A 24,402-nucleotide genomic window follows, 5' to 3' on the forward strand; every position below is an offset into this window, starting at 1 on the left:
TAATTTCAGACACACCGTTCAGACACAAATCTTGGGCGTCAGTAAAAGCTCGTCCAAAAAGGCTTAGAGAAGAGTAGGAGAGGCTTGTTAGAGCCTCCGTCGTAGCTAGCCGACCTCAGCGTTTGCAAAAACCTAATCTCCTATCAGCGTAAAATTTGAGTGGGCGATATATGATGACACGAGGAAGACACCATAGTTATTTGTGTGCAGTAGTTTGTGTGCAAGGAAATTGCCCCAGTTTTTGTTTTGTCAACCATTTCGTCGTTTATCCTGAGACTGGGGTTTTTTTTGAAGAGCAGAAGTAACAGAAAAAACAGACAGGTCTCAGGGTAAACGACGAAATGGTTGACAAAACGAAAACTTCCACCAGCTAGTCTGTACTTTGACTCTTTTCTCGTTTTGTTTTGTATCGTTCGAGAATGAATGTATTGTACGTACGTGAAAAGTCAGATCATCGAAAACTCAAGCGGCGCATTCGGTCACGGCGTGATAGCATGAAAGTAAGCTGCTCAATCGAAACCGAAACTGAGTGGCCAACTAGTTCCCAGAGGGCACTTCGTCGAAGCGTCGTGTACTTCTTTGTGCCCCCATTTTTTTTTTTTTTTATAGAGTAGCACAGTAGCGCAATTATATATTTCCGACTTCGTGTTTAGACTAGAACAGACCTCATCCAGCAGCGAGCCAGCTGTTGATAGACTTTGCTAGAAAGCCGATCCAGCATCCAATCCAAAGCCGGACAAGGTGAGCAAACACAAATGGCGAGCGGGACGTTGGCGTGGTTCAGGTAGAGTTGGTCGTGGGTTCAGGTACGGTGGCTCCAGGGTTGAAAAATTGTATGTGACCGTGGTGGCGAGTGAAAGCGCTGAATGTGAATCTATGCGGGGCAGAAGTCGCTCGAAGTTACCGCCTCTGCTTTGATTTTGATGTTCGTGTTCTGTCGGTTTCGTCGTATGTAGGCCTAGTGAACCAACTTCCGCTCAACAACGCTTGCTGGTGGTCGACTCGACGGTGTTGACGGCCTTTCGCCGTATCCCGACGATCGTTTCGTCGTGATGTCCCGCAAGACGGAGTAGCCGTCAAGTAAGAGAAAGTACGAGCAGCAGGAAAGGGATGCGACCGCGTATTATTTCGTAGTGGCGAGCGGCGGCACTTTTCTGTTTACGTTCGCGCACGTTTTTGCATCGGCTTCTGCCCGTTCGTAGTGTAGATGCCCTTTGCCTTTCGTTGCATCGCGCTGTTTCCACGCTTCGAGCGCACCTTCGGGACTCCCGGCCGAGTATGGACGAATGTCGCGCCGCTAGCCCGGCGAGACGGCGATCGTTCGGCGGCGGCCTCCGTGTGTTGTAAGCGTTGAAGTGAAATTAAGGGGGGGGGCGGGGGGAAATAGAGTCAATCGTGTACGCGCGCTAGGCGCGTTTGTCACTGACTTGGGGTAGGGTGAGGGGAGAAGATAGAAGTAGGAGTCGGGCGTCAGGAGCGTCGTCTCACCGTCCCGCTCGCTCGTCATCCCATCATCGCGCTTAATCCGTGAGTGAGTGTGTGTGTTGGGGGGGGGGGGGGGGGATTTAGCACTGGTGGCTGGCACCGCGCGGTGTCCGGTGATCAAGGCGGTCTCCGGGGGCGACCGCGCCGTGTTGGTGGAGGCATGCTAGCTCGCCGAGACGCTGCTCGCGGGACATCGGGTTGTGCCGTCCGCGAGACGCTTGTCCGTTATTTTATTTATCCTTGCATCTGGTTTCAGATTATGACGGTAACCTTGCATTGTTTGCCATACTTCGCAAAGTCGTAACAATTTTTCTACAGGCGACTCCTAGAGCCGCTCGTCAAATTTTGCGGCACGCAATACAACTTTTTTTTTCTTTTTCGACACAACATTTTTTTTTTATTATAACTTAGCGGTATATCGAAACTTTTTGCTCGTAGCGCAATCGCACCAATGCTGAAAAATTCCGCACGTACTGGCTAACCGTCATCATCATAAGCTCGACTCGTTTTTCCGAGTTCACATCAAACAAAACTAGGTTCCTTCTATGAAAATACGGTGTACCGTTAAATACCGGGCAAGCGCGCACTCAAACTTTGGAAATAATCGCAAAAAAATGGGGGATAGGTGCTTGTCCGGTCGTCAATTTTACATATAAATGTACTGTGCATATTTTTTCAGATCTCACAAATTTGGTAATGGGCGCTTAATGTGGCATGGGCGGATGCACGGTATTCTACGGTATGTCCAGGCAGTTAGCGGCATCCTACGCCCTTGTAAGCACAACCGTGCGTTGTGAAGTCCACCACCGGCGTGGCACAGGGCCCCGTCCTTACCTAGCATGTCGTCATATGCAAGGAATGTATACTCCGTTCGCCCTTAAGCTGAGACTAGAATCTCCGCCTTCAGTGCGAGCTCGCTGGCTTCTGCAGTGCTTTGGTTGCGCGTGCCTGCGTGATCGCACTTGTGTTAGCAAGGGCAGAAAGCTTGCGTTGAAGGCGGAGCTTCTAGTCTCAGCTTAAAAATGAACGGAGTATAGTCGAAACGCCGTTGCCATTGCTTGAAAAACTGGATGTAAATAAGCTAATTGCACGAAACTGCGGTATCACGAAACCGTTGCAAGTAAAAAGCTACAAAGCATGGTGTAAACAGACCTTTACGCGAAATGAGCACCGTTTTTCTCTTTTACTGCTACTTTTATTACTTGGCGTATACCGGAATGCGACGCCGTCGTGTTTCAATGTGGCCGTGCATGGGGATATAGCTATGGAGTTATTATAATATATGCTAAAGGTTGCGAAGACCTGACAGTGTGAAGTTACTTGAATGAACATCATGTCTGACCACGCCTTTTATTCTAGTGAGGAGGAGTACAGTTCATTGAAGAGAATGACGAAATAACGGTGGCGTCCGTCCCTCTGTTGTGGTTCGACTTGAGTATGAAACAACGGCGGGTGGCCAAGCAAAATGCCTGGGGCGGACATCTTGTCTCGTGTGCGACCGGGCCAAGCACCAGACTCTGACTGGCCTTCGTTCAGAGCATTAAGTTTGCAGAAATACAGTAAGTATTATTTTGTACTGTTCCTTTTCATCTAAAGTCCTGATAAAGTGCTAGCACTCGTTTTTGATCTGCCCTCTGTTAGCATGCTTGACCAGATTAGCTTGCGGCAGTTGCTCAATTTAGTTAGCTCCATAATCTTCGTAGTGACACATGCACAATTACAGTAGTGACCGAGTTCTTCAATACACTACTGGTCACAAAACTTTCTCGTAATGCTGTGGGAAAGCATTGCATGCTGCCAAGAACGGCCGTGGTGCTGTCCTACTCTGGAGAGGTTCGACGGACAGCTTAGAGTGTTGTTTTTAGGTGCAGCAAGTTCGCTTCGGCGCCGTGCTGTGCAGCTTCTGTTTGTACCTTGAAATGTTGTACCAATGGCCCGATTTTGGTGTTTTGTGAGATTGAGATCTAGGCAGGCTTGTACTGAGGGAGCTGACCTTTCTTTAACAGACACGTCGCCTGCTAACGTGAGCAAAGAGGGAGGGTTTGTCTGCCCTAGAGTGTTATTTGCTGCGGGAAACAAGACGCCGCTGCGTCGTCTGCTACCAGAACCGAAGAAAGGTGGATCATCTGTTACACACTGTATGATGCAAGTGAAACGATAGAAAACAAAGTTGCTTTGGGAACTTCTGCTATTTAACAAGGGGCGCAATTGACTACCTGTGCTTCGCTTGGAAGTGCCAATTCATTCTAAAGCGTCATATGCCTAGGCGCGAGGTATCATGTGACCACAGAGCAGCCGCTTGCAGCCAATTTCGTTTTCTATACCAGGGCAAGTGTTCTTAACGGGATTCTCTCCCATTCTTAGACGGTTGATAGTTAAAAAAAGGCCGTCCTGAAAGCCCAGAAAATGGCAGTTCCAACAAGGGTACAGGCACCAAGCTAGGCCTAATAGGCACGGACCTATATATCAGATTTTTAAACTGGTGCTTATCGCAGCCAAGCGCAGCGCGTCTCGCGTGCGTTGCCGACGAATCAGTATTTTTATTTCCTTTGATTGTCAAAAAACATCATAAAACTTTGTGGGAGCATTCATTTTGACCATACAAGCCAAAACTGTGACGTTGTGAAAATTGGGGCCGTGTCTCCTTTTCAGAAAGTTTATTTGATTAACACATTTTTTTTATTACATTTATGAATATTGCATGCAAATTATAATGTCTTAAATTTTTAAAAAAATTTGAAACACTCACTGTGTCTGGCAACCGTTCCAAAGCTACCCAAACCATCCGAAACAATTGAAGGTTCAAGCGTTCTTCTGAAACTTCCCGAAACCCAAGTTTCTGAAAAAGTTTCTTCGCATCATCAGTGCATAATGTTGATCAGCAAAATGGATAATGCTTTCTTATGCCTTGGTTATCTTGCAGCCTTCGACGCTCAGCTGCTTAGGCCGTGATAGACCTGCACATCCAGAATGGGCACCTACAGCAGCAGAACAGGGAACTGCAAGTCTGTTGGGCAGGTGCTCGGGCACGTGGTGTCTTTCAAGCACCAGGGAGAGCAGGCGAGGCCTGGGGAACAAGTGACGCCCCAGGAACTGGCCAGGCCTGAACCACCCGAGCTGTTCCTGATGCCTCTCCGCAACATGGAACAGCTTAGTGCTGCAGAAGCGCAGCTGAAGAACTTCACCAACAGGACACTGCCGGTATTTATGTGTCCTCTTTTTCACAATATTGACGGGTAGAAGGCTGCGATTCTTACTTTGTGGTTTAACTTGGGTTATCTGAAGATTTATGCAAATGGGGTTGGAATGTGGACTGAAGCCTTTTACCGTAATATTTCAAATGGATGCCCACCCAGACTATGTTTTAAACACAGTCAGTGGCTAATTAAAAATGAGTAAGTTGCCGTCCCTTCATTACGGGCCTTCTGTTATTTATAACAGCAGAGTGCATGCACAGCCAATGCACATCGGAAGGCTATTTATTGTAAGGGGTACCCTTAAACTGAACCCTGCGATAGAATTGTGTCAAGGTGACGCAACGCCAGTTGCACGTTTTGCAAGTCAGGTTTAGTAGCCTGCGTAAAGTTTTCGCAATTGTTAAACTGCGTTTCATAGAGGCTACTGAAGGGAGAAATGATGGACGGTGGCCACCAAAAATTAAATATTTGGGCATCTTTACATTTTTGAACAGTTCTTTCCACCCGAAGGTCGTGTAGACAAGAGGCCTTCATGTGCATCCTCATTGAACGGCATTTTAAGTCTTTTTCAACTGCCGCTTCTTGAAATATTTTTAAGTAAAACATTACACAACGGGGGAAGTAAAATCGCCCAACACATTTGCCTTTGGGTGCTTGCAATATGTCAGCCTGCAAATAATCATAAATCATGCTGATTTGCTACGACACTTCTGCCCGTTTTATCCTTAGAAGTTAAATTCCGCACCTGCAACAACTCTCGCCGTGAGTATGTGTGTGGAGCACGCACAAACCTGCCTGCCTGCTTTTTGTGTTTAATGCTTGCTTGACAGAAGGATCGAGATGCTGTAGTATATTATGGGCTTCTTTTGGTTTTGTTCCTGTTCTCACTTGAGGCTATAGTCAAGAGACCTAAATATTTAGGGCGATAAATTCATTTGCGCTTTCGGCATCTGCTACAGAAGTAAAGGTACATGCTTGAAAATAACTTTTAGCCTGGTCTAAAATCGCTTTTGAGCGTGCCCACCATATGCGTATGCCCAAACAAATTTGTAAGGGGTTGCCAGATAAATCTTAATTCCATCTTTGCTTTACATTAGTAGTGCATTTCCAAAATGAGATGTTAACCAGTCCTAACCGAAAGTCACCCTATGAGAGGAAATCAAATTTTCCAAGGTGAAGGAGTAACTGTCATTGCATTTGCTACTTTATTCAGGGGGTGTGAGTGCATGCGTAGCTGTGTCTCTAGGCATAGCATACGGTAGTCGCACAAGCGATTATTACACGAGGCGAGCTTGAGCTGAGTAAGTTGGTTCATTGGCCTACAGGGCCACCACTGAGTCAGCACTAAACAAAAATATGGAAAGGTAACTACTCATACTGTGCTGCTGTTGCCATTTTTTGCAACTATGATGATGGTTTTGGTCAATTCCTGCCTTTTTATGCCTTTTTCAAAACCAGTCTTCGTAAAGTCGTAAAATATGTGATAAATTTGCAGGGTGACTAACCGGCAGCTAGACTAAGCTTTAACAAAGTCAAGATGCGCAGGGTCTTGAATGCACTGTTTTGAGAACCACATACATTATTAAAATTACTGAGTGGATGCTGATGGGCAAAGAGGATCCATCAAAACGTTTGCTGAATTTGAACGTTGCAACGAATTTGACTGACTATTGAGATTTAGCAGAGTATGGAGGGAAATGTTTTAATCTTTCTGGTTTCGTCTAAGACAAGTAGAGTTGCCATATATTCTAATATTTTTTTATTCTCTCTCTAATAAATATTGTAAAATTTTGATGCATGTATAGTGTGGCTTGCTGCATTTACCTGGGCATTCACATTCTCTTACTTGAGACATGTTCATACCATTGTATCTGCATATAAATAACTTTATTGACATATTGAGAACACATTTTCTCTTTCTAGGAGGGGCAGCTCGTGTCTCTAGGAGACAGCAAGAACCTGCAGAAGGTGGTGCGAGAGATTGTGGGACGCCTATTCTCAAAGCAAGTCCAGGAGCAGTTCTCCGGCCCTTCTGGGCTACCAAGGAAAGTCAAGGTTCAAGGACGCCATGATGTGTAAGGTGGTCATCGGTAATGCATATTCTTTACTAGCTATTAAATTGATGGTATCTCTATTGGAGCTCAATAGACAAGCACAATCTTTGAAATATGTTGACAATTAAAGGGAAACTGAAACACTTCTGGACAAAAAAACGAGTTATAGGTGACTTCTGGCGTATTTTTGTCCTGTGAATCTGAATATCGCTTTCGTTTTCCCCGAAGGTGTAACTAGACGTGAGAAAACACGAAAAACCTCAGAGCAGCCGTGACGTCGTACTAGGATTTTTGGGGCGCCAAGCACGTGTCGCTCGTGTGGGCGGCGCGTGCAATTGCAAGCTTGCTAGTTGTATTTTTCCACACTGACGCCAGTTGTGGCGTCTATTTCTGACCTTTTTTCAAATTCAAGAAAAAGGTCAGAAATAAATTTGTAAAATTTATTTCTGACCTTTTTACAAATTCAATTTTCCGAAAACTCCCAGCATGACGTCATGCCCCGGGAAGGAGGGGCTTCAGCTGTACTTTAGAAATTAATTTCTGCTTCTCCATGCACCAGATTGAAAAAATAAACTCGATATTCGTGATCCTGGAGGCCATATCAAGACGATTTTGGTGTTCTTCCTCAAATACAGAACAGCTTCAGTTTCCCGTTAAGTCTTGCAATACGTATGCGAAATTTAAGTCGTCAGTTCCTGTCGTTTTTTTTTTTTTTAATTTGACTTGCATTCTTTATTGTGAATATCTCCTGTGTTAGCATTCTCGGAACCTTCATACTGAAAAGCAGCGTTTTGAAGGAACTGTGAAAAAAGGTTTTCGTTGGTCTTGTTTTGTTATCCTGTTAGTTTCCAGGTTGAAAATCTAATGACGACCATTTAGAGGCCTTGGTCTGTAGAGTGTCAGTTGGGGAAGTTTTGCTATTTTTTTGGCCACTCATCTTTGCACCCCACCCCGTCTCGCCCCCCATTTCAGATTAATAGGATGTTGCGTGAAATAGCCATATGCCTCCGTAGAATCTGCACCTTAGCGTGGTAGCCAAACCCACAATCTCCACCTCTGTGGTGCTCTCTTTCTGTCACCTTTGAATTGCAGGCTAGGTGAGGGACCCATATTTACACAAAGGAAACGCTCCCAAACTGCAGTGTTTGAACAGCACCTTGTGTGTAGCTAATATGCAAGATATTGGCTTCCCCTATCCCTCAACTAATCGGTGTGATCTGACAATTCTCTTTACAGGTGCCATACAAAGTCGCACTCGTGCAGCGTGGACGCGGTGCAGAAGTGGCTGACGGCCAGGGAGGCGGGCAAGGGCAATAGAGTTAAAAAGACGGACACTCCACTGGTGGTTCCAACCGCCTTTGACGATGAGGGACACTTTGGCTGAGGAGCTAGCTGCTATGGGTGCACGAGGCACAATAAAGAATGTCACGGTAAAAAACATTTTGTATGTTCCCTTCTTGTACTACCCACAATATGCATCTGGGCGACAGATGAATGGGACATGTCGTCTCAACGAGTATACAGTAATTGCCATGAGTATACTGTATACATGGAGAAAGTCAATTGTTCACACAGAATTGTTTCTTAAAATTGCACAAATACTAAACCGGCTTTTTTCAGTTCAAAAGTCCGAAAAACATGTTAAAAACGGTCAGCACCTATAAAAGATATGAAAACCAATAAAATGGTTTGGACTGAGAAATTTAGCATTTCCACGTTTAAGTCAATTTGATCTACTGAGAAGTTGGCTGTTCAAAAATGCAGTAGGATGTCATTCCTGGGCTTTAAAGCCTGACGCAGCTAGCATTCTGCTGGCTCTATGCTGGGTACACTGAATGACATACGCTGGTGCTGATCCGCAATTTCGCAGGCACTGACCCGCAATTACGCTGGCACTGATCTGTTTTTACGCTGGGACTAATCCGCAATTGGACTGGCTCTGACCCGGAATCACGCTGGCACACTGATGGTTTCCTACCGTACCACCGGTTCCATGCCGGGGATCTGTGTCGGGAGCTCGCTGGGAACATCCCGTATTCCCGGCATCCCGGTTTCCCAATAAGGTCCCGGTACCGGCCGGATTCCGGCATTGGGCCCGGCCGATGTCGCCCCTTGGGGCGTTTCCGGTACTGGCCGGTATCGCTATCCCGGCAGGCCAATACCGCCCCATCCCCAACCCGGCGTGTTGTGCTACTTGGGAGAATTGAGCTACTTTTCGCTAATGACTCATTCCTATGCTTCTCGTACAAAACGTTGGTTTGAGTTCTGCACCTTTTGCGAGTTAAGGTAGAGCTTCTGAAACAAAAAGTGGCCGAACGTGACGTGGAGTTCGCAGTACTTGCCATCTAGATTTTTTTTTTTTTTTTGCACGTACTTCGTTCGAGACGGTTAGCAGAATGTTTAATATTCGTAAAATTTAAATGTTCACTTTTTGAACCCAGTACTACATTCATCATTTAAACTCTCAAGTGAAGCGCCAAAAACATGAGCAATGATTATATCAAAAACAACTGCGGTGCTAAAACATCGAGTAGTAGCTGGCAAACATGAAATGTCGTAAGCATTGACGTAAATGCAGTGTACGGCATGACGTTGTTGCGTGCATTGTGTCTTTCTTGGTTTGTCTCATTTTACCTTGAAACAAATGTTGTCAATATACAAAAATACCTTGTCGGAGTAATATGCATTGTTCATCAATAGAAGAGCAGCACCGGTTTTCGCATGTTGAAGGGAAACTTTATGTACAGACCTCGCTGATTGTTTACTCGCTTCCATTGTGTTCTCGCTACCAAGTCTCTTATTGTACTTCAAAAATGAACAATTTTAATATAACAAAAGTGAACTTTTGACAACTGTTACTTTGTTTGCATAGAAGGGACAACCTCTAACGCTGCGTTTCGGAAATCTCTCGCAGGTGCGTCTTCCCAGCGGCTCCCATAGTTCAAGCACCGCATATCAACGCAAGACGCCGAATATTTTTAAGCTGAGCAACCTAGCTCTTCATTGTTTTTCTCCTCTACCAAGTAACAACACATGTGCTCGTCAGCCATGTTTATTGCGGGGGCTTTCTTAACCGCGCTGCCGAAGCCGGCAGCCCGGGGCCAACTGAAACACCTGCAATAGCATAATGTAACATCCTCTTTCTTTCGGTATTGTGGGATTATCAGCTTTTGTAAGGTAGATTGTCCTTCAGATACCGTATTTACTCGAGTAATAGCCGCACTGTTTATGAAGAAAACCTGATGGTCCGCTTTTCCGCGGAGCACGCGGATTGCCAATCGACACGATCGACAGCGTGATTCCAGCTGTTTACAGGACAGAAATAACGTCTTCGCGCCAAGATACCATCTGAGAAGGTTGCATTGGTATGGAGAATCGTGTTCTTGATCTAGTTATTCCCTATGTCATTTATGTGCAATGGGATGATTGGCTGTATATGTGCTTTTCGGTTAAGTAGACACAAGCGCCTTATTCATAAATAGTGCGGCTATCCCTACCGAAAGAAAACGGTATGAAGTTTAACACGATAACATTCAAACTGGATTATCGAACCGGGAATGTTAACGTAAAATATGCATACCGTGACCAAATCGTATTGCCAGCGTATACCGTATTCTCAACTGAGTTACTGCATACCGTATATTGAATCCTGTTGTGTATACCGTGTGCAGCAATGGATTCGGTACACGGTATGCTTGACTTGATACTTGACACGGAAGTTATCTGTGTCAAGTATCGGTCCAGCGTATGCTAAAATTGATTTGGAGTAGCGTGCATCTGAATTCAAAATAGCCCACATAAATAAAACACATAGTAAAAACTCACCTTTCCCTTTATCGGCACTTGCAACAGCACTCATTCTTTCTTCTCCGTCGTGCAGGATTTCGTCAGCAGTGTTGCTTTCACAGGGGAAGTTAGGAAGGACTTTACGGCATATACATAAAACAACTGTGCCTCTGGGTTCTCTCCAACAAAGCCACCTGAATGAGCTAACGTTTCACCGGTATCCTGTATATATGTATATATATGTGTATATATTGTCACGACTTTATGTACAACACAAAAAGAGTTCGGCCCCGTGGAAAAACTAAAACTTTAACTTCTTCACTTCAGTGTCAAGTCCTAGCGGAGTAGATGGAAAAAATGTCCCCCCCCCCCCAAAAAAAAAAAAAACAAAGCTCACAGTCACGTGATGGCACGAGCGCCAGACGCTCATGCGACCGGCCCGTGCGTCTGGCGTGTGGCACTGCCCGATGTCAGGTGCTTCTCTTAATGTGATAGCTTGTGCCATCCGCCGGTTTGTCTAACGCGTGGCACCGCCCTCCCCTTCCGATGAAGCATTGTCCCGATGATTAAACAAAGATAAATGCAGAGTGAGAGGTGTCTATTTTCTGGCGTAGTAGGGCTTTAGCCGGACCACGTGGAAGACCTCTGGGCGTGCGGAGCTTTGGAGGAAAATATGTCCACTATCGGGAATGACTTCGTATGTGAGGTCACTCAGGCGACGAAGAACCTTGTAGGGGCCGAAGTACTTTCGCAGAAGTTTTTCACTGAGTCCTCGACGTCGGATAGGTGTCCAAACCCATACTTGATCCCCCGGTCGAAATCGGACGTCCTGGCGGCGCAGTTTGTAGTGGCGGGCGTCGACGAGCTGCTGTCGGCGGATTTCTACTCTCGCCAGTTGACGAGCTTCTGCACGTTGCGCGAAGAAGCACCGTCAGCATCCATCATGTCCAAGAAGTGAGGCAGCATGGCGTACAGCGTAGTCGTTGCCTCGCGTCCGTAAACTAGTCGAAATGGCGTGAAACCAGTTGTTTCCTGTGGGGCCGTATTATACGCGAGCGTGATGTAGGAAAGAATCTCATCCCATGTCTTGTGTTGGACGTCCGCGTACATGCACAACATTTTGGCGATTGTCTTGTTGAGGCGCTGTTTGAGGCCCGTTAGGTTGTGGGTGATATGCTGTAGTTTTTCTGTGAGTCGTCTGACTTAGCCTCATGATGTCTTGCGTGAGCTGAGCTGTGAATGCGGTACCACGATCTGTTATAATCACTTTTGGGGCATCATGACGCAAGACGACGGTGTTGACGAAGAAATTTGCCACCTCTAATACGGTTCCTTGGGGGAGTGCCCGTGTCTCGGAGTACCGCGTCAGGTAGTCCGTCGCAACGATGATCCGCTTGTTGCCTGAGGACGAGGTTAGGAAAGGGCCCAACAAGTCCATTCCGAGTTGTTCAAATGGTGCTGGAGGCGGGTCAATTGGTTGAAGAAGGCCGGCGGACCTCACAGGCTGCGTCTTACGCCACTGGCACTCGCGGCATGTCCTTACGTAATGGTGCACAGCCGTGTACATTCGAGGCCAGTAGTACTTCTTACGGACTCTCGCGAGCGTGCGGGCAAAAGCAAGGTGTCCCGACGTTGGCTCGTCATGGCTGGCGTAAAGAATTTCGTCGCGAAGGGCGGTCGGAATGACAAGAACGCATGAGGACGCGATTGGCTGGAAATTTTTCTTGTACAGAACACCTTGCTTTTAAGCAGAAATAACCTTGGCTTCGAGAAAATGCGGTTGGTACAGGTGTATCACGGCCTTCCAGGTGCTCAATAAAAGGACGAAGCTCGGGGTTTGTTCGTTGCTGTTGGGCCATGATCGCAGTGTCAATAGCTCCAAGAAAGGCGTCGTCCATTTCATCGGTTTGCGGAGCAGGGTCAACAGGAGCACGAGAGAGACAGTCCGCGTCGTTGTGTTTTCGCCCCGACTTGTGCACGACGGTGATTTCGAATTCCTGAAGTCTCAGGCTCTAGCGCGCGAGACGCCCGGAAGGGTCTTTGAGGGTGGCCAACCAGCATAGAGATTGGTTGTCGATGACTACTTTGAAAGGCCTCCCATTAAGGTATGGGCGAAACTTGATAGTGGCCCAAATGATTGCGAGACACTCTTTTTCCGTGGTCGAATAGTTTTTTTCTGTTTTGGACAGTGAGCGGCTGGCATACGTAATTACCCGTTTGACTCGATCTTGCCACTGGACTAAAACGGCTCCAAAGCCAACGTTGCTAGCATCTGTGTGGATCTCGGTCCCTGCGAGCTCGTCGAAGTGTGCGAGAACTGGTGCCGACTGCAGGCGACCTTGAAGCTCTTTTAAAGCACACTGCTGCTCTTCCGTCCACGTAAACTGGACATCGTCACGCGTGAGTCGAGTGAGCGGTTCGGCGATTTCGGAAAATTGCTCCACAAAGCGTCTATAATAGGGGCACTGTCCCAGAACCTGTCGTACGGTCTTCTTGTCGGTGGGAGGAGGGAACAATGCGACGGCAGACGTTTTCTCGGGGTCGGGCAGAACGCCTTCTGCGCTCACTACGTGGCCGAGGAATTTGAGCTCTTTGAATACGAAGTGGCACTTTTCCGGTTTAAGTGTCAGGCCAGCGGTCCTTATGGCTTGCAGAACAGCTTCTGGTCGATTCAGGTGTTCTTCAAAGCTGGTGGAAAACACTACGCCATCGTCCAGGTACACAAGGCATGTTTGTCACTTGAGGTTGGCAAGAACACTGTCCAGCATCCGCTGGAATGTGGCCGGCGCCGAACATAGTCTAAACGGAAGGACCTTAAACTCATAAAGACCATCGGGCGTAATGAAAGCGGTCTTCTCTCGGTCTCTTTCATCAACTTCGATCTGCCAATAACCTGTTTTAAGATCCATCGATGAGAAGTACTTTGCACCATGCCCCCTGTCCAGAGTATCATATATGCGGGGCAGCGGGTATACATCCTTCTTGGTGATCGTGTTTAGCTTACGGTAGTCTATGCAAAATCGTAGTGTACCATCTTTTTTTCTCACAAGCACAACAGGTGATTCCCAGGGACTTTTTGATGGCTGTATAACGTCGTCATGAAGCACTTCTTCGACCTGTTGCCGTATCTTTTCTCGTTCCTTATGCGAGGCCCTGTACGGTGGCTGTCGTTTCAGCGTTGTAGCTTCATCCGTGATGATCCGATGTTTGGTGACAGTCGTCCGGCGCACCTTCGATGACGATGAAAAACAGTCATTATACTTATGCAAAAGATGCAGCAGATGTTCCTGTTCTTTTTCTCGGAGTTCACGATTAACATCAAATGTTTTTGTGGAGGTTGTCGTTATCTTGCCTGGCAGTGAAGCTTCTAGTGAGAAGGGCCCACTGACATCAGCGACGTCCTCAAGGTAGGCGATGGTAGTTTCACGGGAAACATGCTGGTGTTCGGAGCGAAAGTTCGTAAGTAATAACTCAGTTTGTCCGTCGTGGAGATGAACGAGACCCCTGGCTATGCAGATTCCCCGTTTCAGCAGAAGAAATTAGTTCGCCTCGGCGATTCCTGAAGAGGCAGTCTCGTCGGTTCTTACAGTCACGAGGATGCTGCTACATGGCGGGAGACAAACGTGGTCATCCCTTACTCGGAGTGGAGAACACCGTAGTGTTGATTTCTCCTTTTCAACGTATCGTGCAGTGGAGAATGTGGTCATTTGCCTACGTAGGTCTATGATTGCGCCGTTCTCTCCGACAAAGTCTATTCCGAGTATAACTTTTCTTGAACACTCCTTGAGAACGCCAAAACTGGCGATGAACGTAATTCCTCGTATCTGGATTCTTGCTGTGCATCTGCCAACCGGTGTAATTAAATTACTTCCAGCCGTGCGGATTTGCGGCCCATCCCAGACAGTCATAATCCTTTTCAGTCGAGCGGCAAGATTCCTACTTAACACTGAATAATCGGCGCCCAACCAGGGTGAGGTCAGGGGTAGTTGATCGTCGCTGCACGGTGCATTGCAAAAACAAAGCTCACAGTCACGCGATGGCACGAGCGCCAGACGCTCGTGCGACCGGTTCGTGCGTCTGGCGTGTGGCACTGCCCGATGTCAAGTGCTTCTCTTAATGTGATAGCTTGTGCCATCCGCACAAGCCGTAAAGTTCCGAAAGAACGCCCGCCCCTAAGAGGTCTGAATATCTGCAACATAAAAATTCCGAAGCACCGCCCACCCACCGATTTCTGTCAGACGTCACGCAATATGTCCGACGGGAATCACATTAACTGCGCAATTTGCTGTACCGGCACGTCAGACAAGCGAGTTTATAGCGGATTCCTGCCTTTTTGACCGCGATCTGCGCGTGCAATATTGATTCCTGTGACAGGCAAGTTTATAGCGGCTTCCCGCGTGTTTATCGCATCGTGAAATGCGAATTTGCGGTGTCCGCGATCTGCGGTATCAGTTTCCGCGTCACGTAGTTTGTAGCCGGTTTTTGATAATGTTTTACTGTGGCGTCCCCAAATATAGCCCACCCCATGTTTTTCACGATTTATCTCTTCATTTTGGGTGTGCGTTCTTTCGGAACTTTACGGTATATATAAATAATGTTATTGTGGATTTTAAAATTGATGCTTCATCTTAAATTTAAAAAAACAAACAAAAACGTTGGGTTCTTGTTTTAGGCATTGGTTGGTCGTCGTTTTAATAATTATTTCCCCCAACCAGACATACTGCTGTCTAATGTTTACATTCAAATCTTAAGTCTCCACCCTGCAGATGTGCTGTCATTTTTTCTATCTTTTAGGTACCACAGGGCACTTACAACTCTTGATCACCACTACCAGTGGTTAATTACAAGGAAAGTAAACGGGACGGGAACAACACCAGTGACCCAAATTACGGTATTTAAGTTAACTGAATGGCTGTGATTGCCCTAACTACTACTGCCATCAGTACTCCTCCTGCGAAAACTGCCTAGCTACCGTAATATCCCAAGAGATGCCCCATCCCCGAAAGATAACCCGCCCCTATTTTTAATATGATTTGTAATTTATTCAGAAACACAGACAGCCCACATCTAGTAATTGAAGGGCCCCGGACGAAGGACAAGGCCGAGGAACCCGGTAACGTGATCTCAGCTTCGCTTAATTGCGTTTTTCTGTTGCCAAAAATACAGCCATCGGTTCGACATATCAATCTATATTGTTATAAAAGTGGTGTATTAGGGTTTGTAGCTTCTAATAGAGCGCTCCCACTATCTTCTGAGCTGAAATTCAGATTTCGGTTCAGTATTCCTTTCAGCACACTGCATAATGTTCTCTTTCATTATTGGGCACACAGTGCTACCTTCTTGCCCTGAATAGCTCTCTTGGCGGCTTCAACAAAGTAAATATGTCAGCCAATAGACAGAGCTGAAAGAGTTCAAAATGAGCTGAGATTGTGAAAATCCAAAAAAGGGTAATTTCTTTTCCCTGCTGCAAAAACTGAGGTATATACTATAAACGACTTAATTTTCGCGAAGACCTAATTTTCGCGAATCACCTGCAATTTGCGAAAAATAGGTCCCGCGAACAATTTCGGCAAAATATAAGCGCCTTGGAATCTATATTGAGATCCCACCGCGTCGCGAAAATTAGAGCCCGCGAGTTATTCCAAAACCAGCTTTGACCTAAGTCACGAAATACTGAGCCCGCGAAAAATAAGTCGTTTACAGTATACGCTCATAGATGATGTCTGAAAATAATATCTGAATATTTTATTAGCGTTTTAATCACTGAAACAAAACTTCTTAAATGAAGAATATAAAGACTGGAAGGGTGTTTCTTTTTTTTATGCGAAAGCATTACCAGTCCCATGCAGTGGAGCCGGCGTTGTTTGTAACCGGGAGAAACGCCAAAGAAATTCCCTTTGCAGAACGCCTCTTAAAATGGCTGCGACACGGGCAGCGCACCGGATAATTCTAAAGCCCCACAGAGCGGTGCTGCCTCCGCAGCAGCGCACAGCTACCGCTCCCCCGGCCGGCTAGTGTCTGCAGAGGCTGCGGCCTCTGCAGGGGGCCAGCCGAGCAGCCTCTGCAGATGGAACAAAAAGCCCCAACAATGGCACGTGATCTCCCTTGCTAGTGGAAGCTAGGACGAAGCCCCAAGCAGGTTATGCTATCCTATCTACATGAAAGAGAAAGCTGCAATGTCACAATTGCAACATTGTCTCTCATTCTTCACCTTTCCTTGCAGTCATCTTTTGTCTCATCATAACATGAAAGCAATAAGTCAACTCAAATAGTAAAGCAATCCACTACCCCAATACCGCTAAAAACAAAACAAATGCAGGCTATATTTTGTGTCACCTTAGCCTGGACTATTGTTGGCCGGGCCTGCTGAAAAGCGCGAGCTAAATGCTTTGAATCACGTGTCGGCGGCTCTACAAGTGCTCGTGCAGCGGCTGCTCCAGTCAAGGCTACCCTCTCGCGCTTACGCAGCCTTTGCATTTAGTTCATGCTGAGGCAAGAGAAGGTATAGTAGCACTTACACATCCAAGATAGTAAAACCCTCAACATGTCAGCACCCGAGTGGTCTATAAAACCTATATAATGATCGATGCCAAACCTGCCAACTGCTGCATAGTTTGGAGCCGGAAAGGGACATGCAGCAAGGCACGCACCTTTGATTGCGTCCACTTTGGCTGGTGTGATCGGCTTTCTTTTCACAGCGTCATACTGTAGGTTGCGCCTGGAGGGCTGGCCCGTCACACTCCTGTTGACCAGGTCCTCGTCCTTGTACAGGCACCGGAACAACATGAAACAGCAGCCAGAGTCCGACTCCGCTTTGTCCATGACCCAGTCGAACTTTTCTTGGCGTAGAGACACCCCACCTCCAAGGTAACGCTGCAAGTGTAAACATAATCATACCTAAACAGGTGCTCAAGCAAGTTTTAGTAGAGGTGTAGTGGCTGGACGTATTCCCCAGGGGTGTGATTACCATCATCTTCTTCCCATGCATTAAGAGTGGCCCCACGGTGGCAACAAAGGCTGTTAAAAAAACGGAAGTGTCATGCTGTTGGATGTCGAGATCCTGGCAGTTGGTCTTCAAAGTTCTGGTGAATAAGACACGCGGGTACAAGTGCCGTTGTCGTCATGGCACCCTAACTTCTGACTGTGAAGTGACTGTGGACTGTTGCCACACCAAAAAGAATGATGCGGTAAGCACACCAGATGGAGACACATCCATCCAGGCACCGTAATACAAGACACTTTCAGAGGTCCTTCCAACCTAAAATTATTTGTTGGCCTGTAGACCAACAAATTAAAGAATGGCCCCCCATAAAAGCTTTAAAGGAAAACTCCGCTTCATTTTTATTTTTGAAAAAACAATGCAGACCTCTTCCGTATCACCTAGGAAGACCACAAATCAAATATTGCGACGTAGTTCCCTCTAAATGTCCCTTAACCGGTCAGGCAAACTTTGCAACTCGCCAAGTTGCCGAAATTGGCTGACTCGAGCGGGCGATTTAAGGCGCAACCAACAGTGCAGTCAAGGCCACGGCGTGGACGAAGCCACCATTAAGCCAAACGTCGGCACCATCCCCCCCTTGTGCTCGTTTTTACTTCTCCGGGCAAGAACTGCTGACGTCAGCATAGTTTTCTCGCGGCGCTTAGCGGTGCCCACGTCATAGGCGTAAGGCGCATGCGCAGTGCGCTTCTTGGGGGGTGGTCCCGCTGTGGTCTCGCTGTTACCACCGTCTCGCGCGTCACAACCGCCATCGTCGCCTCACTGTTCGTGATTATTGTATCTCGGAGTTTCATCGACACTACAAACACTGTGTGTGCAGAATTATGCCGCCGTTGTGCATACGGCGTCGAATGCCGTAGACACCAAAACGTGGTCACGAGTGTGGTTCAGACGTAACTTTCGCCTGGCACATGCCCGCCCCAATCCTTCCCGTCGTTGCGTACGGGATTACGTGACATCTCTTACAACGGGATGGCCATCTTCTTGGTGGCCCGAGGCTAATGTTGGCGGACGGAGCCGAAGTTTCGGTTTCGATTTGCGCTCGTGTTAAAATTATATTAAAATATATATCCCATTTTTTGCAAAGCAAATGACATAGCGCCTTTTACTAGGGTTTTTAATACGAAATTGAGCTAATGCGAAATTTGATACGGAATTCAGCGTAGTTACTCTTGGGATATATATATTTAATCTAATTTTAACAGAAGCAGAAATCGAAACCTAAAACTTCAGCTCTGTCCGGTAACATCGGCCTCGGGCCGCCAAGAACATGGCTATCACGTGGTACGAGATGTCACGTGAATCTCAACGCAACGACAGGCGGGATTGGTACATGGGTGTGACAGGCTCAAGTGTCGTCTGCAAAACACTAAGGTTCAGACAAGCACCGAGTCTTGTTAAATTTATTGACTGACCTAATGATTTTCGTAAAGGCAGTGAGTTTATAACAGGAACTATGCATATTTTTAATATTTAAACTTTACCGTAGTACTCCAAAAATAGTTAAAACTAGTTGCATGTCTGCTCATTTGGTCAAACATATTTAACCCTCTACTGCATTACTTCTTTATATGGACAAGAGTTTATTCGGTGTAGGTTGTAAACCTATAAACATTTCTTTTACTTTTTTAATTATCTGGAAATAGGAGATTTCAGGGTGTCTAGCAAATTATTATTCTGAAATTCCCTGAATTTTCCTGGATTTCCCTGACAATTAAATCTCAAATTCCCTGACCAATGTAGAGGTGGTTAAATATATAAGACCACTACAACACAAGGCATTGAGCATTGTGATGATCATTTTTGCACGGGCTTAATCAAGCTTGCATAGTCCGAAATATTCGGGTTAGTCCAGTCAGGATTAAACGAGCACATTTTCGCCGCCGACATCGTCATTGAAGAGGCCAGTTCCCGAAACACTATGACAACATGACGCTCAACCAGACTAGTCAATAACCGAATGGCAGCATGGCCGCCAGATGCAGACTTCCGGAAACTTTCGGATACTTTCGGCTTGGATTGGATTGGGGTCTGCGGCTTTTCCATTTGCTACTATATCTAGTACAAGTAGAGGTGTCGCAAAGCGGCCGAGGTTCGAGTTCGACCAGGTTCGACTTTTTCGAACTTTGAGTGGAAAATTCGACGAGCATTGTATTGAGGTTCGACTCATGTGCGCATGCGCGACAGGCTGGCCAGTTGCCTTCTGATTGGATGGTGTTGGCTAAGGGATGAATTAAAGGGATGGTGAACAGAAATTTCGATTTCAGAAAAAAACAATGCAGGAGATGTAGGCGGGAGGCTACAATCCTACTCGTAAGGCGATATTGCCGCGCACCAAGTAGGCAGCGCGGCCGTAGCCTAATGATTCTGTTTCCGGCAGCCGATTGGAGCGGACGCAGGATGGCTGGCTCCCACGGAGCTGCGATAACGGTCGACGCCGGCCGCGGTGACTCGGATTCTTTTGCTCCGAAGGAATATCGTATTTCTTTGCCGCCCTTGCCATCAGGTGATGCAATGAAGAAGGCAGTTGTTTAGCACTGCGACATTGCCGGAAGACCGTACCGCATTGAGGATTTTCGGCGGCCGCTGGAAGAACTGGGTGTCATCAGGGAAGTGGCTGGCATTGGGGCATATCAAATGTCCCACGTCTGGCTGCTCAAACTTCATACCGACGTGGCCAAGCTCAAGTTGGTCGAAGCGGGGCGGCTCGAAGTCAAAGGCCGCACATGCCTCGTCGTCGACCCAACGAGGCAGGAAGTTCGAGTGAAACTTCACTGAATGTCGTTCGACGTCTCAAACGAGGACATCCGAAAGGCCTTCGCGGATTACGGCAAGGTAAAGGACGTTTCCTTTGACCGGTGGAAGGTGGCTGGCTTCGAGGGGGCCGAGTCCACCACCAGGATTGTACGCATCGTACTCCGGGAGGGAGTCACCCTCGAGCGCCTTCCGCACCAGTTGCGTTTCGGAAGCGGCACGGTCCTAGTCGTAGTGCCTGGACGAGCTCCGATTTGCCTCCGGTGCCTCAAGACTGGGCATATCCGGCGGGACTGCCGGGCCCCAAGGTGTTCTGAGTGCCGCGCCTACGGGCACGAGCAGCAGGACTGTGTGCGCTCGTACGCACGAGCAGCGGTACGTGGTGCGGGTGATGACCAGAATGACCTCCTCATGGACGAGGAGGAGGCGGAAAGAGCGGCGGCTCCCACTGCGACTTCGACCGAGCAGCCCACCCCGGTTGACAAGGGCGGCCGGCCAGACACCGGCCCGAAGAAGGCGAGCGTCGTGGGAGCGAAGCAGCAGGAGACTGCAGCCTCTGGTCCTGCTGTTGAAGACTCGTCGACGTCTTCTGTGCCGGAAGGCGATGCAAGGGACGTTGCCGCGACGGACAGTGAGCCCACCGTCTCTGAAATGGACCTTGACAAGACTGCCGTGAAGCGTCGCCATGAAGGCGGTGCTGAGTTATCTCAGGAACGGCGGCTACGACAGCTCGAACGGAAGTGGAAGGTGGCGGCGGGGTGGAAAGGCGCCGACAGTCCGCAGCGGTCATCGTCACCGCATTCCCGCGAGAAGCTGTCCCAATAGGCCACCACTGTGAGAGAGGACTGCCGTGTATGAAGACGCGCCAAAAGGGTAAGCTCCGTACGCTGTGCCTGGTCCCACTTCACGATAAACACGCTCGAAAAGCCTGTACGTATAGCGACCTTAAATATACGGGGGCTCGCTGAGAGAAGAAAGCAAAGGCAGTTGTATCGTCTAGTCGTAGAGCAGGACCTCGACATAGTCGCTTTGCAAGAAACGAAGGTCGAAAGGGAGGACCAGACTGAGCGCATGGTGTGGCCTTTTACTGCTAACTATAGCGTGTGCGTCAGTCATGCAGTAGGAGCATCGGCAGGGTGTCTGTTGTTAGTTCGCGCGAGCCTGGGAGCGGAAGTGCAAAAGGTTACGACCTCAGAATCGGGTCGACTAATAGTCTGTGATATGGCATCTGATATGGCACAGCCGAAGAACGAAAAACGTTTTTTGAGGATATTCGGTCTTTCTTTGCGACGGAGCGTGTAGTCATCTTTGTTGGCGACTTTAACTGTGTGCTTTCGGCACGAGATAAAACGAGTGCACTTCCGTTTAGTGACGCGAGTACTGTTGTTTTAAATGAAATTGTAAATTTCTGTGGGTTAGAAGATGTTGGGGACTGTTTGGGGGACACTAGAAATGTACCTTATATTCATTTTCAAGGGTCAAGTCATGCCCGTTTGGATAGAGCATATATTTCCTTAGAGATTCTTCCTCAGTGCAGCGAATACCGTGTGATACCCGTGTCATTTAGTGATCACTGTTTAGTTTTGTTTACACTTGCAAGCACCAAGGCAAAAAAAAAAGATTTCTGTTGGGAGCTTTGGAAATTAAATAGTAAACTCATGAGTGACGATGATTTCATGGCCGCTGTCAAGGATAGCTTAAGAGGAATCTTCAAAGGGGAAGTGAATGACTACGCTTTAAAATGGGAACACTTTAAGCAAGAAATTAAAATGAAAGCAATGGAAAGAGCGAGCGCGATAAAGTATAGAGAAAGAAAAAAAGAATCGCTTCTGCGCAGTAATCTTGAGTTACTTATCGGCGAAGAGAGTCGTTCGCCTGGTGTTTATAAAGATGACATAAGCACTTTGAAATCCAAGTTGGAAGTTCTCGATAAGGAGCGGTACCACGGAGCACTGGTTAGAGCGCGGGCAGGAAAGTCGTTCTGTGGGGAAGCACCGACAAAAAGAGCTCTCGGGGCTGAGAAAAGGTACGCTAGGCGCAACGAGACTGTCGAAATCGAATATCACGGGGCCGTTACTAGAGATAGCGCAGAAATAGAGAAGGCTTTTTGTGAATTCTACAAAAATCTGTTTTCTCACCGAACCGTTAATTTAGCGAATTTTAAAAGCGAGTTTATGTGCCTATTACCGCGGTTAAATAGTGAAACAACTTCCTTTTTAGAAGCTGAGATTACCGTAGATGAAGTCGAAAATGCTAGTGAGCATTTGAATCCTGGAAAGTCGCCCGGCCCCGACGGCCTAAGCGCGGCCTTTTACAAGGCGATTAAGCATGAGGTTAGTCCGGTATTGTGTAGGGTTTACGCTGAAGCATATGAGCGTAAATTACTACCACCGTCTTTTTGGCGTTCCCATACAATACTCATTCCCAAAAGCGAGGACAAGATAAAGCTTAGGCAGGTGTCGGCGTACCGTCCAATCAGTCTAACAAACGTTGATTATAAAATATTTATGAAAATCTTAGCAAAACGGTTGCAATCAGTGATAACAGACATAGTAGGGCCTCACCAAACGTGCGGAATTAGAGGACGGACCGTAGTAACGAATATTCACGTCGCCAGAAGTGTCCTTGAGTGTTGTGACTGTATGCAACGCGTGGTTGCTATGCTCCAGATTGATCTGGAAAAAGCGTTTGACCAGGTGTCACACGAACTTTTGTTCAACGTGCTAGAACACGTAAATGTCGGCACAGTTCTGCTCGAGGGTGTACGTATGGCGTACAAAAAGTGTTCCACGAGTCTCATTATCAAAAAAGTTGTCAGTGAACGCATTGAAGTGTCCCGTTCTATCCGTCAAGGTTGTCCCTTATCACCCCTTCTGTTTTGTATCTACATAGAGTCGTTTTGTTTAAGTATTATTAGATGCGAAAGTATTAGGGGGTTTAAACTGTAATCGTGCGAAGTAAAATTGTTATCTTACGCTGATGATATCGCACTATTTTGTGTCGATAGAGGTGGCATAAGCGAGGCAGTAAAGCTGGTGAAAAAGTTTTGCAGATTTAGCGGTAGTGCCGTAAATTGGCACAAATGTTTAGGTTTTTGGCATGGAGATTGGGATGCAAAGCCTAGTATTTTTGAAAACGTGAACTGGGTAACGACACCAGTCAAATACTTAGGGATACCGTTAGAAAATTATCGCGACAGTGACCCATACTGGCGAGGGCAGGCTGTGGATCTTCGAGAAAAAACGGAAAAGTGGAAAGGGAAGGATTTGTCGATGTTTGCGCGTGCCACAGTGTGTAATTTATTCTTTGTCTGTAAACTGTGGTATGTGCTTCAGGTCTTGCACTGCTCGCGTATCAACGTGCAGAGATTACATCGTGTTTTTGCGGTTTTTATCTGGGGATCCACCTGGGAAAGAACAAGCCGCACGAACCTTTTCAGGCGCGTGCGCGCCGGGGGACTCTCCTTGGCGCACCTATTTTTGCAACAGGTTGTAAACCGCTTTATTTTTCTTCGCGACGTGAATGAATCTTTTCTGCGCACAGTGTGTCAGGTGCGCCTGGCCAGCGCATTACCAGAGCTTGTCGTTTCTTCTGTGAGGGAATGCGAAGGGGGAATTTATGGTTATTTCCGTGAGGTGGTGCAAGCGACTCGGTTTTTGTGTGCACGTGTTTCCTAACAATATCTGAGCGGGGTATCTCGAAGACAGTTGTACAGAGACGTTCTTGGTGTTGTCCTCCCGGTCCCGTTGTATAGGTCTTTGTATGTCTTTGGGGAGGGGCAGGATGTCCTCCAGCGAGTTAAGAAAATGACAGTTCCGCCGAGTGTTAAAAACTTTTTCTTCAAATTACATACTGGTGTCCTGCCGGTGAAGACATGGATGGAGGATAAGGGTCTGTTTGTACCGTGGGGGGTAAATTGTTTATTGTGTCAAAAACCGGAGACTGTAGAACACGTCTTTTTAAATTGTTGGGATGGGTTTTTTTTGGGACGTGCTGCAACGCACATTGAAAAAGGATTTTCCGTAGGATCCACAGGGTATCCGGTATCTAAGCATAGAAAATGATAATAGTGTCCCTTACGACTTGGTTATGCTTTTGGATCTACACAGCATCTGGAAATCGCGCATGG

At 47.1% G+C, this 24,402-nt stretch overlaps 1 protein-coding gene across 1 annotated transcript in view; it reads right to left on the reverse strand.

Moving 5' to 3' along the window:
- Positions 1–24,402, reverse strand: part of LOC120841654 — a gene marked incomplete at its 3' end in the record, with an annotated part of 96,450 nt that overhangs the window by 63,128 nt on the left and 8,920 nt on the right. The window contains exon 3 of the mRNA XM_042288489.1: positions 17,173–17,395. Coding sequence (XP_042144423.1) covers positions 17,173–17,395 — 223 coding nt within the window. The remainder of the gene's footprint in view (positions 1–17,172; positions 17,396–24,402) is intronic.

This window comes from Ixodes scapularis, unplaced genomic scaffold (assembly GCF_016920785.2).
Source record: "Ixodes scapularis isolate PalLabHiFi unplaced genomic scaffold, ASM1692078v2 PGA_scaffold10__122_contigs__length_95168666, whole genome shotgun sequence".
Classification (NCBI taxonomy): domain Eukaryota; kingdom Metazoa; phylum Arthropoda; class Arachnida; order Ixodida; family Ixodidae; genus Ixodes; species Ixodes scapularis.